At 46.1% G+C, this 12498-nt stretch overlaps 1 protein-coding gene across 1 annotated transcript in view; it reads left to right on the top strand.

The window, feature by feature from the left end:
• LOC149365257 (mitochondrial potassium channel ATP-binding subunit-like) overlaps nt 1–12498 on the top strand; it is a 54722-nt gene that overhangs the window by 40754 nt on the left and 1470 nt on the right. The window contains exons 12-16 of the mRNA XM_089541365.1: nt 3832–3904; nt 5476–5609; nt 6762–6833; nt 10771–10949; nt 11923–11981. Of these exons, the coding sequence (XP_089397491.1) occupies nt 3832–3904; nt 5476–5609; nt 6762–6833; nt 10771–10949; nt 11923–11981 (517 nt within the window). The remainder of the gene's footprint in view (nt 1–3831; nt 3905–5475; nt 5610–6761; nt 6834–10770; nt 10950–11922; nt 11982–12498) is intronic.

The raw sequence follows: 12498 nt of genomic DNA, 5'->3' as shown, positions 1-12498 counted from the left end.
ACCAATGCTATTCACCGCCTGTTTACAGGATTGTTCTGAGGCCTGGATTAGAAAGAGTTGGGGATAAGAGTTAATGGATATTAACTACGTATTTTGTTATTCGCTGATGATATTGCCTTGCTAAGGCACTCAGGAGGTGGGCTGCAAAGCATGATCAATGAGTTAGACAGGCAGATCAAAACGGTAGGTCTGGAAATCACCATGCAGAATACTAAAGTAATGTTCAACTCTCTCGCAAAGGAACAGCAGTTGACAATTGGTAGCGAGGTGCTGGAAGTGGTGAGGGAATACGTCTGCTTAGGGCAGGTAGTGGCCACTGATCCGGATCACGAGAAGGAAATAACTGGAAGAATAAGAATGGGGTGGAGTGCATATGTCAACTTATCTCAGATCATAAATAGCAGTTTGCCAATATTACTCAAGATAAAAGTGTATAACAGCTGTATCTTACCAATGTTCACCTAGGGGGCAGAAATGCAGAAACGTGGAGGCTAACAAAGAGGGTTCAGCTTAAGTTAAGGACAACGCAGTGAGCTATGGAAAGAAACATGATACGTGTAACGTTAAGAGACTGGAAGCAGGCAAAGTGGGTGAGCGAAAAAAACGCGGGTTAATGACGTCTTAGCTGAAAATCAAAAGGAAAAAATTGTCTTGGGCAGGGCATGTAATGCGAAGGCAAGATAACCACTTTTCCATAAGGGTAACGGAGTGGATTCCAAGAGAAGAGTAGGAAGGGGCAGCAAAAAGTTACCTAGGTGGGCAGATGAGATTAAGAAGTTTGCAGGGGACGGTGGCCGCAGCTGGCAAAGGACAGGGTTAATTGGAGAGACACTGGAGAGGCCTTTGCCCTGCAGTGGGCGCAGTCAGGCTGATGATGATGATGATCATCAAGTTTTTTTTTTTTTGCTAGAAACGGCTGCAGTAAAAAGCGTCAGGCCATGGCAACGTACTTCCCGCAGAATGATTGCATCTTGGCACGCACGAAGTCAAGGATTGCGAGGCCAACGTTCCAAAGGAAATGGACACCAGAGACGATAAAACGGCAGTTTTGAGATGTCTTCACCTCTAAGCTGATAAGCGCGAGGAGAAGCCAACTTTTTGAAGGCCTTGGGACCTTGAGGCAAAGTGCGTGGCATGCATGTAAAGAAACAGAAAAAATAGTAAAGCTAGCTATGAGCGTAGGAAGAAGGCGGCACGGTTTGCTGAGAAAGGAAAGCTAGTAAAAATGCAGTGATGAGTAGAGAAGGGAAGAAAAGGGCAATGTTCGCAGCACAGCAGCAGACAATGACGTGTTCATGTAAAGTTTGGTTTTTACATGGAATCGAACTGGTGTTGTATTCATAGCCGCGTTGTATTTATGCAAATGCAGTGCTTCCACGAGACGTAAGCGGAATTGAAAATATGATAACTGAAAATAAATATAATTATCACTCAAAGGGTCAATAAGAGCAGCTCAGAAGGTATTTCTGAGTGTTTCTTTTATAAACCTACACTTAGTATTTAGTAAGCGTTCTCAGAGCCATGCCGCCACCAACAACTGATGTAGTAAAGATTTTTGCTGGTCTGAGTGACTTTACTATAGAGGGGTCCTACTGTATAGTGGTCTGCTCTGTACTTAGCACAGAGCAAACATTTGAATGGGAACTTTGCTCTGGTTGGTTCACCTTGAAGCCATGGGCACCTGTAAGGAATTGTTTTGGCCTTTCACCCTCTGTTTTGGCACAGTGCAGTGTGGTGTATATGCATCCCTCCACCCATTGGCTTCCAAAGCTATCAGATTGACATCCACAGGAAGCAGGGTCATATTGCCAAAACCGTTAGAATGATGCCCTGTGGCTTATAACATTTTTATAGCTGTCCTGAGATGGCACGCTGTGGTGATTTGTTAGATTGATATCGAATAATTTTTCTAATTGGTGGAAGCAGTAGTTCTGTTCCTTCAGGGTATCTCTATATCCAGCTGCTATTTTGGTTGGCTGTTTTCTGGCATGCTATCTTATAGCTGTTCCAGGTGGTAAACATGGTCCTTTTAGGCAAGAAATGATGGGCATTCTCTTTGACTGGGATCATGTTGTTGAGTGAAGCTATGAAAGCAACTTTTCAGCACAATTCTTCTGATGACAAGCACAGCCGCAGTTATGAGGATGACAGCAGTCGTTTAGAGCCACCAGAAATCAACACACAGTGGACAAAGCATCCAGAATGACAATATAACATGGAAAAAAACTTGCAGATATTGCTTTCAGAGTGTAAAGAAAAACCTTTTGCAGTCTTCAATGATTTCTTTCCTAATGCTTGCCGTATTTACTCGAATCTAGGCCAGCCTCGGTTCTAAGCACACTTCCGAAAGTTGAAGGCCGAATAAAAAAGAAACTTAACGCGAATGTGGCCGAAAAAACAATTCAGAATGACAACAAGGACAGCATTCATATAGCATTTAGCGCCACGAACCTGCTCCCTCTCACTGTCTTCCTCGTACAGGGCACAGTCTTCTGTGCTTTGGAAATGCTGCACTTCCGCAACGCCAGGCTTTCTGGGATGTCGTATGAGAAGTGCAGTGATCCAGCGAGCTGCAGCTCCTAGAAATGCGTGCTGATGCGGCCTGTTAGGGTTAGCTCATGCATTTCACTGGTCCCGTGAAATGCCCCTTGGCCTGTAGCACTTCTGTGGTCATTTGAGATACCGCTGGCCTCCTCCGCAATTTCACGAACTCTGGCAGTGCTGATTCCACTGCGTGGTGGCGGCCTTGCTTTGGGCCCGTGAAAACCCTCCTGGTTGCGGTGCAAGCAAAAAGTTGATCCGGAACACAAAGACAAAATGATTGAATCCAAGCCGACCTCAGAGTTTCATATCACGTGTTTCAAAAAAAAAAAGAAAACTAGCAGTCTAGATTCGAATAAATACAGTACTTTCAGTTCAGAAGAAGCATTCATTGAATATCACTGCTCCGAGTCAAAGGCTGAATTGGTACTGAAGGCCCAGCTGTACTAAAGAAAAAATTGGAAATTGAAGGGTTAATAGTACTGGGTGTTTCACCTAAGACTTTAGAGTGTTTTAAAAAAATAGGCCTTTTCAGCTAGAAGAATGCTTTTTTTTGGCATAGCATTGTAAAAGTTCTAGCGCATCAGAATAGTCTAAGATGTGCTAACTAGCAGGCTGGTTAACAATATTGAATAGTTAACTTTTTAACTATTACTGTTAGGCTCTTAATTATTGAGAGGCATGTGGACCATCATAATTAATATCCATATCAGTTTTTAGAATTTTGAAAACTTGTTTACCGTCTGGCCCAACAAATTTTGGCAATTTTGACGAGTTATGTGCACTGGAGAGGTTGCTTTGTCTGCAAGCTTCTTGAAAGAGTATGTATTTTGGTGCGATGTCACTAAAATTTGTTAAGCCGCTAAATTCGTTAAATCGCTAAATTTGTTAAGTCGCTACATTTGTTAAGCCGCTACATTTGTTAAAATTTGTTATATGGATATTAATTCGGTAGGCTTACATACCTCTGAATAGTTAAGGAGCCGAACAGTTATGATTAAAAAATTAACCATTCAATGTTAGTTAACCAGCTTACTAGTTAGCACATCTTAGCTGAATTCTGATGTACCACATTGCCGACAGTGCTATGCCCAAAAGAACGCTCTTCTAACTCAAAAAGCCTATTTTTAAGAATTGGACAAAGCCTTAGTTGACACACCCTGTATATCTCAGTGTCCCATAAAATTCCAGAGATTGCTGCCCAAGCTTTAATTTTTACTTTTAGCCTTTTGTATTTTTTATTTTTTAATGCACAGCCTTGCTTGGACTGCTGCGTATCTTTTTTTCCAGACCGTCCTTGAGGATGTCTCACTGAAGCTCCCAGCAGGGAAGATTGTTGCCATATGCGGACCCTCAGGCAGTGGTAAGCTGATCTTCCATTTCAGGGGGTAGCAGCCCTAGCAGGGAGAAGTTTCATCTAGCCTTATATGTGTAGGCAGGCACCCGTATTCTCCCGAATGCATCTTTTAATCATGTGCCCATTGGCTGCAGCAGTAGAACCTCTGCACAGGGGTTCTTCCTGCCGCCAGAAATTGAGTGTGGACTAGTAGCCACCGAAAAGATTCAAGAGGACGAGTGTAAGATCGCGCCTCGTACACGACCTCGCCGGCTCTCCCCTTTGTACCTCCCGCGTGGCTCGCGCAGTGCAGCGAGCAACACATGCTGAAGCAATTACGGGCGTGGGGAGGACGCCCTCCTGGAACGTAGACATGACGCCTCGGGAAGAGGGCGCGCGTGCGTCGTGGCCTTGGCGTCCCGAAAGGGGTGGTCTCCCTCCCACCGCGACTGATCAAAGGACTGATCCGCTGACTGATACCGTTGTAGCCATGCGGGGAGGTAAAAGCTCATCCGGTCGGACGCAGCACGCGAGTGTGGCGGCCCTGAGGCGCTTTCACATGTGCATGCACTTGGGGACCAAAAGTGCATTCTTGGGGCAAAACGAGGGTGTTGCGTGGAGAGTGTTTTATGAATGTTTTGTTCATTTGTTTGTTTTATTTGTTTTATTTTTTCGAGCCCTGGTTTCGAGGCTATGCCCAACCCACAGGGCTGTGGCTACCGCGCAGTTAAGTAGCGATTGGTTGTTCAAAGACTATGGCGGGTCAAGAGAAATGACCGCCCCAGCGCCTTTGCTTATGGAAGGGATAAAAACAGAAGAAAAAGCCAGGAATGGCAGTCCCAACAAGGCTCCGTGCTGAGCACATATGGAAAACTTCTAGGCTTTAACCGATACCGCCGGTCGATGAGTAAGATTTTCCGAAGCTGTATCTCTGTGTGAGATAAGTGCCTTCTAAGTTGCAGTACTTGAAATGTCTGTGTGACTTCATGCTTCTGTAACCAAGTTTGCCTTGTATATGCTCTGTAAATATAATTTCCCCTTCGTACCTTCTGCTTCTGGACTGCTGTGCTTCGAACACCACCGAACTACTCCCGTTTGGAGGAGGCTGAACTCCCCCGAAGAAACGTAAACGAACCTGGAGAAAGCAAAGAATTTACTCAAGGGAGTGACTACTACATAGAACATCTGCACAGGGGTTCTCCCTGCCACCAGGGATTGAGTGTGGAGTAGTGGCTGCCGAAAAGATTTAAGAGTTGAATGACAAGTTTTTTGAGAGCCAGGAGTGCTTTATATTGGCTCATTGTTGGAGGCGATGCTGTCATAGCTATTGCAGCCTCTCAAACCTCATTAGAAACAAAATGTGCCGGTGTAGCTTTCACGTTTGGATGTGTCAGCCTTTGGTGGAATCCTCCACTGGAGACCTGGTGGTGTTTTTGAGTGGCCTTCACTCAGCAAAATGTGCTTCGTCGGAGGCAAAGTATGGCTCAACGGGATCATTGTGAGGCTGCTGTGCCAGACAGCAGAGGTGTGCCAATGACAGTTCCTTTCTTGAACACCTTCTGTATGGATGCTTTACTAAAGCTTCTGATTTTTGACAGGGAAGTCTACGGTTGCAGCCTTGCTGGAACGATTCTATGATGTCTCTGGTGGGTCCATAACCATAGATGGGCATGATTTGAAGGACCTAGACCCTCACTGGCTTCGACGCAGCGTGATTGGCTTCATTCGACAGGTATGGCATTTGAGGGGAGAATAATCCAGAGGGATTTACAACATTGTAGGCAAAAATACGTGATGTTTAAGTGTTCTGGATATACAAAATCACCTAAGTGACAAGTCTTGTTGTTTGACAATGGAGGTAGTCAGTCTGGAAAGGTGGCTGTGTTCGCACAAGGCCCAAGGGAGGGATGTAGCCATGACAAGGTGTGTGTTGACTGAACATCCTTGTAATTTGATGCTTTGCAAGTGTAGTGCGCTTAGGGCCTGTCCGCGGTGTGTCTGGTCTTTGCTGCCATGGTGGATGGCATGTGAAAGAAGGTCATTTGGTTCCAATATGGCAAGAGCCATTTTATGGAGACCTCCCTGAGCCAAGCTTCTGTCTAATCCGACGACACAGCTGGCATGATGCCTGAGCTATAGCGCGCGGCCTAAGATAAGATTTAACCAAGGAAAAACAGAGGGCTAAAATAAGACAGGAACAAAGGAGAAGCCGATGGTGGGCACGAAACTTTGTGCGATGCCAAACTTTCACCTGGCCTGGCACCAGAGTCACTGTGCTACTTAAAATAAGAAAAAAAGGAGGAGATGGTAAGAGCTAGAGTTGGTCAACTCCAGAACCTTCGAACAATTGAGCCAAGAGGAACAGGGGGTCGCATCACGTGCATGTGCCATCTATCTGTAGTTCTGCTAGTGCTGTGGCTGACGAAGAAACTCTCACTAAATGGCACGCTCAACAGTGTGAAAGTCGTCGCAGCAGAGAAGTTCCCGCCATGCATGAAAACAACAAAGAAAAGAAGTTGCAAAATATCACATGCCTTTACTGTATGTACTTAGCACAGCATAGCGCGCCTGGGTGTACTGTAGCTGCTATGTGCTGTTTAATAAGCAAGAAAGCAAAGCAGTACAGTACAGAGCATGGTAAACTGGTTCTCACCGCAAATTAATGCACTAAGAAGCTAAGCTTAGCTCTGCCTGGTTTTTATTATCTGTGCCCATGACAAGATTACTTCTTTTGGGCTTTCTTTTGTTAAAATGCTCATACAGTCTGAAAATCTCAAGCAATGTGTTAATCTTTCTGCAGAAAAAAAAAATTGCTATCATCGTGTATATATCCAAAGTGGGTGTTGGTTGCAATTGTTCAGCAGGAAACAAACGTAACTTGCAGGAGCCTCTGCTGTTTGCGACAACCATAAAGGAGAACATCCGTTATGGCAAGCCTGATGCAACTGATGAAGAGGTGAGATGCATGTGACTGCCCACATGCCCTTCACCGTGGCGTACTTTTCTGGAGAAGTCATAAATGTCAAGGCACTGCTAGAGCAGCCTCAAAAGAGTTGCGCATCAAAGCAGACTGTCGTTCTGATGTGATGTCAAGGGAGAATCGCTTGCAATATGTGTCTGTGAATTCAGTGACCTTTGTTTACATGTCCAGTGCTGTCAAATAGAACATTATTGCATGTACCTGTTGGCAGATACTGTCGAACCTGGATATATCCATGAAGAATTGTAATGCAACCCAGCAAAAAACGAGCACAGAGAAAAGCTGACACACAAGCGCTGACTTCTGACTGGTTTTTATTAGATGGCACAACTACTTATGTGCTTCTTTCAAGAAACAACAGAGGACATTACATGGCACATCACCTCGTCAAGAAACAGAACTCTGCATCTGTCAGGGTGAAGGCGCACCAACACAGTTATCCTGCAGCCTAGATATCTCGGCAGCCTCCACAATCTCCCACACTATCTGGTTTGGATGCCTGCTGACTGCGGAACAGCTGGCAAGATCCGGTTCACACTGTCTTTCGATGCCAGAATCTTAATTTTCATGTTTGCATTCGCGACAATGCAGCACCAGATTCCCTGTGCCTGTTTTGTTGGTTCTGTGCTCATGTTCCTTCAGGCGCTCATTCAGGCATCTTCCCGTCTGGGCAATGTAAAGCCTGCTGCAAGAAAGGGGAATAGAATACACCACACCCTCTATACACTCATCGAAGAGGTTCTGATGCGCTGTGTTTACGCACGCACACAGCATACGTAGCTTCATAGGGGCCGAGATTATGACGTTCATGTTGCTACAGCTTGCAGTCTTCTTAAGTCGATGCGACACTTTGTACATGTAGGGTACAACTCCTCTGTCGCATAGTTGCATTAAGTCATCTCTGTTACCAGCATTTGCTTCTTGTTTTTCTTCTTCAAAAGGTGTTCAACAACAGAGGTAACTAAGGCCAGAAGGTAACCTGTAGTGTGAAGACGAGCCACCTGGTCTTGTAAACTTCCTTGCATGAAATGAGCGCAGGACTTGTAGATTGCATTCCTCAGCAGTCGCTCTCTTACTCAGCTTGGGATGGGCAGACCGGAATGGCAGCAGTGGCTTGCAGCTCCAAGGTTCATATCTCCAGCAATTGTGACTTCTGGAGAACATAAGCCGTAGATCTAAAATACCGGAGGTAACCTTCTAATGGGTCCTCACGTGTCAATTGCATTGGCTCCAGGCATTGCTTGTATGTCCCAACGCCACTCATGACCAAGGTCCCTGCTTCTGTTCCCATCCTGTGCTCGAAAAAAACTTAAGTAATCGGCCAAAAAATGAAATACTTTGACAACAGGGAACCTGGCAGAAGGGATGGCCAGCTTCTGTTGAGTGCGTAGAGGGTGGGGTATACTCTATTCCCCTTTCTTACGGCAAGGTATACGTCAGGCAGATGGGAAGGAACACGAGTGCAGAATCTACAAGACGGGCACGGGGAATCTAGCGCTGCATCGTTGCGAATGTAAACACATAGATTCTGGCATCGAAGGACAGTGTGAACCGGACCTTATGAGCTGTTTCGTGGTCAGCAGGCACTTGGACCAGATAGGGCCAGGGATTGCGTAGGCGGCCAAGATGTCTAGGCCGCATGATTACTGTGTTAGTACGCCTTCCGTCGCCCTGACAAATGCAGAGTCACATTTATTGATTAGGTGATGCACCATGTAACGTATTGGCTGCCACGGGAAGATTCCGGGGGGTGGCTAGCATAACATGCCACCTGCCAGATGGCGTGTGAAGAGCTGCACTGAAACTTCGCATTACTGACTATCATGATCATCTGTCACCTTTGTGCTCTTAATGTCTCTGGAGAATTTATGCGCTACAGCTTTGTTCGCTCTTTGCTTACATAAGGTGCCTTCACTGTTTTTTTTTCTTTTTGTCTGCCTCTTTGTTGATATGTCATGAATGCAGTTTGTAATAAAGTCAGCATAAATAATAAAGTCAGTTCACTGCTCAAAGAAAGGGTACATACAGTTTTCGTTTGCTGTGGGAATTCATTGTTGCTTGAGCAATTAGTGACTTGCATGACTGAAATCAGTGACAGTGCCCACAGGCATCATCTATGCAAGGTTATGACGGGTAAGTTGCAGGTGGGCATAACATAAACTAAGTTCTGTTTTTGAACGTTCACTGAGGTACGGCTAGTGCAGGTCACAAACAATTATGGAACATAGGAGCCAGGGACAGAGCTGAGTTTTGTGGCTGCCGATGAATGTATCCCACAGTATCATGGGAAAATGCATAGCTGCAGTTTTTGTGATGGACCCAAATTTTTTTCGGCACCTACATTTCACAAACCTATGAATACCTGTACATGGGTGTTAAAATCATGGGCATCATAGTCGTGGCCATGTGAAGGATCTATGTCTCATGGACTAGAACGAAAAATGTCCATGACACAGACACATGCATGTATCGTGGACGCATTTTATGCATGTACATACCGTATTTACTCGCATAATGATGGAACTTTAAGAAAAAAAAAATTGACGCAAATTTAGGGGTGCGATCATTACGCGGGGTAAATTTTTTACAAAAAATGTTTGAGTACCGAAAACGCAAACAAGTCGCAGGCAGACAACCCTTATCACACGGGCGCGCTACCTGCGGTTGCGCCGCTAAACGCGGTTATCGCAAACCGATCTCGGTGATCTCGGCTTACGTCGTTAACCGAGAAGGTAGAGTGCGAAAAGCGCAAGAGCTGGCCCACTTCAAGAACATACTTTCTTCGCACTAAATCACGTACCAAGAGCAGCGCATCAAAATAGGCAGTGTGTATAGTGCTGTGCGACGGCGCTTTTATGCGGCCTTCGATCTCGTCTGATAGCGCGACAACAGCGTACAACAGCAGCGTCCCGCGGCACTCAAGCTACACATTTTACTGCCGTTACGCCGAAAAATGTACGGTCCCTGCCGCATCGTTGATGTACTTAGGTGACACGTTCGCAACGCTCGAAGTACTGGATTCCGTGCGCTTACCGCAATGGAGCCGCCCGCGAGCGCGGCGGATGACAGCGCTCTGTATTCCCTAGTCGTCGCTAGGCGTAAGTATCGAAGCCACAGTGGACGGCGCTTTTGAATTGACCAACGCTATATGAATGTTCTACTTATGGCGCTGCCTTACTCACAACCTCATTGTTTCATATTAAAAGAAATATATACGATCGATTTCAGCGACGCCTTCGCAGCGGAGCTGGCCAAGCGGATCGGGTTACTTGCGCTGCAACGGCGGCAGCTGCTGCGCGGCTGCGAACGCAAAACTAGCTTGCATCGCAGTTATTACTCCTACCAGCAACTCTGTACAGGCCCACGATACTCTAGGAGGATTCATTTTGTGACGTTCCCGTATCCCAGGGCTTATTATTTACGAGAACAATAAAGTTTAGCCGGATCAGTGCGTCACTTCGTTCACCACAACTTACGACAACACTTACAAGACTTACGACAACAGCGAACCGTGATTCGAGATAACCGCAGTTCAGTTTGGTATCCGCGGTTAAGCATAACCGCATTTAGACTGCCCGTGTGACCGCAGGTCAACCAACAGGCGGCTGCTGCTGCAATGACAGAGCAAGATGGTAATCTGCATGTGCCGTCTGTCAGACAGATAAGCAAGTACGATCATCGTTGGCTAGACTCGACATCGTCGACAAATTGCCGCGGCAAGTTCGGGGTGCGATCATTACGCAGGGAATAAAAAAAACTGAATTTTGCCAACAAAATTCGAGGGTGCGGGCATTACGCGAGTGCGATCATTATGCGAGTAAATACGGTAGTACAGAAGATGAGTCAAGGAGAAGGAAAGAGAAATCTGTCGCAATCAGAGGAGTGTCTTAGCAGAGGAGGCTTTCTGTTGCAGGTGTATGAAGCTGCGAGGCAGGCCAACGCCCACGACTTTATCATGTCGTTCCCACGCCAGTATGACACCGTTGTTGGGGAGCGTGGCATCACTGTCTCAGGTGGACAGAAGCAGCGAATCGCGATTGCCAGGGCACTGCTCAAGAACCCCCACGTGCTCATCCTGGACGAGGCCACAAGGCAGGAGATTTTAACGTGTTTGACTCGAAGTCATTGGGTCAACATTTTTTTTCTACGCGATGGATTTGAGTTAAAGCAGTAGAACTCCGCTATATGTTTCTGGGTGCTGTGTTTTCTGGGCGGCTACTTTGTGGACCAGCACCGCTGTAGCATCCGTAGAAACCTCTGCAATACAAACTTTGCAGTTGAGGCAGTGTTCCCGCTTGGTACGTCGCAAATGTCACATCATGCTATAGTGCTTTACCGCATGCTGGCATTTGGACAGCCTACATTTTGTGTGCGCGGCATGATGACGCTGAACATGGCCCATCAGCGCTTGACTGCGCCACCGTGTTTGGCGGCCTGCTGTGCCAGTGCCTCGCAGTGAATTTGGTTGCTGCTCTTGGTGTACTTCCATCGCCACTACTCAGCTATGCACGGGCAAATGAGCAAAGGTGCAACTGTATGGAATGGCACCGAGCAGGCTTGTGTTTGTGTCATCTGAGTAACCCGCAGTTTAAAAGATGCTGTTTCCTGTAGACAAGGATTACGTAGGATTGAAGTGATCCTAAAACAGCGCAGAAGCGTGCGCATACCCCAGCTTAACCCTCCTTGTCACTGGCTCCCTTCCACCGACCCCAGCTTAGGCAGACGAGGAGCCCCCACGGGGCATTTCAGACGTTGTGCGCTGACAGAGCCACAAAGCGTCACAAATTCCAGAGGAGCATGTTGTGCTTGCAGGAAATTAAATGACAGTGATGCACTATTTTTTTCAAGCGCTGCATTCGGCTACAGTATTTTCCAGCTGGCTGGCATGTTTCTTTTTTTTTTGTGCAGTTCTGTGAGAAACATAGCAGCGGAGTTCTACTCTTGCAATAGTTGCAATAGCTTGCAGTAGTTGTCGGCCCATTTTTAATAAATCTTACATTAGTGCATGCAGCAGATGTCTTTTGCCGTGACGTTCTTGGAAAAAATTCTATGCATTTTCTTTCAGTGCCCTGGACACTGAGTCAGAGCAAGTGGTCCAGGCAGCCTTGGATAGGCTGAGTAAAGGTTTGCCAAATCTTTACTTACTATGTAATCTGCTGGGAAATTCAGACTTAGACAAATTGGTGCTTGTGCATTGTGGAATCAGGGTGTAGAAGAGTGTTGTGTGAAAATATTGGAAGATATTTATAACAATTGCGTAGCTACCATAGTTCTCGATAAAGTCAATAATAAAATGCCAATAAGGAAAGGTGTCCAGCAGGGAGACACGATCTCGCCTATGCTATTCACTGCCTGTTTACAGGAGGCATTCTGGGGCCTGAAATGGGAACAGTTGGGGATAAGAGTTAATGGAGTATACCTAAGTAATCTGCGATTCGCTGATGACATTGCCTTGCTAAATCACTCAGGACATGAACTACAAAGCATGGTCAATCGTTATACAGGCAGAGCAGAACGGTGCGGCTAGAAATTAACATGCAGAAAACCAAAGTAACATTCAACAGTCTAGCAGTCAAAGCAGGATCAAGGAGTTAGACAGGCAGAGCAGAATGGTGGGGCTAAAGATTAACATGCAGAAAAC

Source organism: Amblyomma mixtum, chromosome 1 (genome assembly GCF_055824585.1).
Source record: "Amblyomma mixtum isolate Tamu chromosome 1, ASM5582458v1, whole genome shotgun sequence".
NCBI lineage: Eukaryota > Metazoa > Arthropoda > Arachnida > Ixodida > Ixodidae > Amblyomma > Amblyomma mixtum.
Note: the sequence above shows the minus strand (reverse complement) of the source record. Positions and strands in the feature narration are given on the sequence as shown.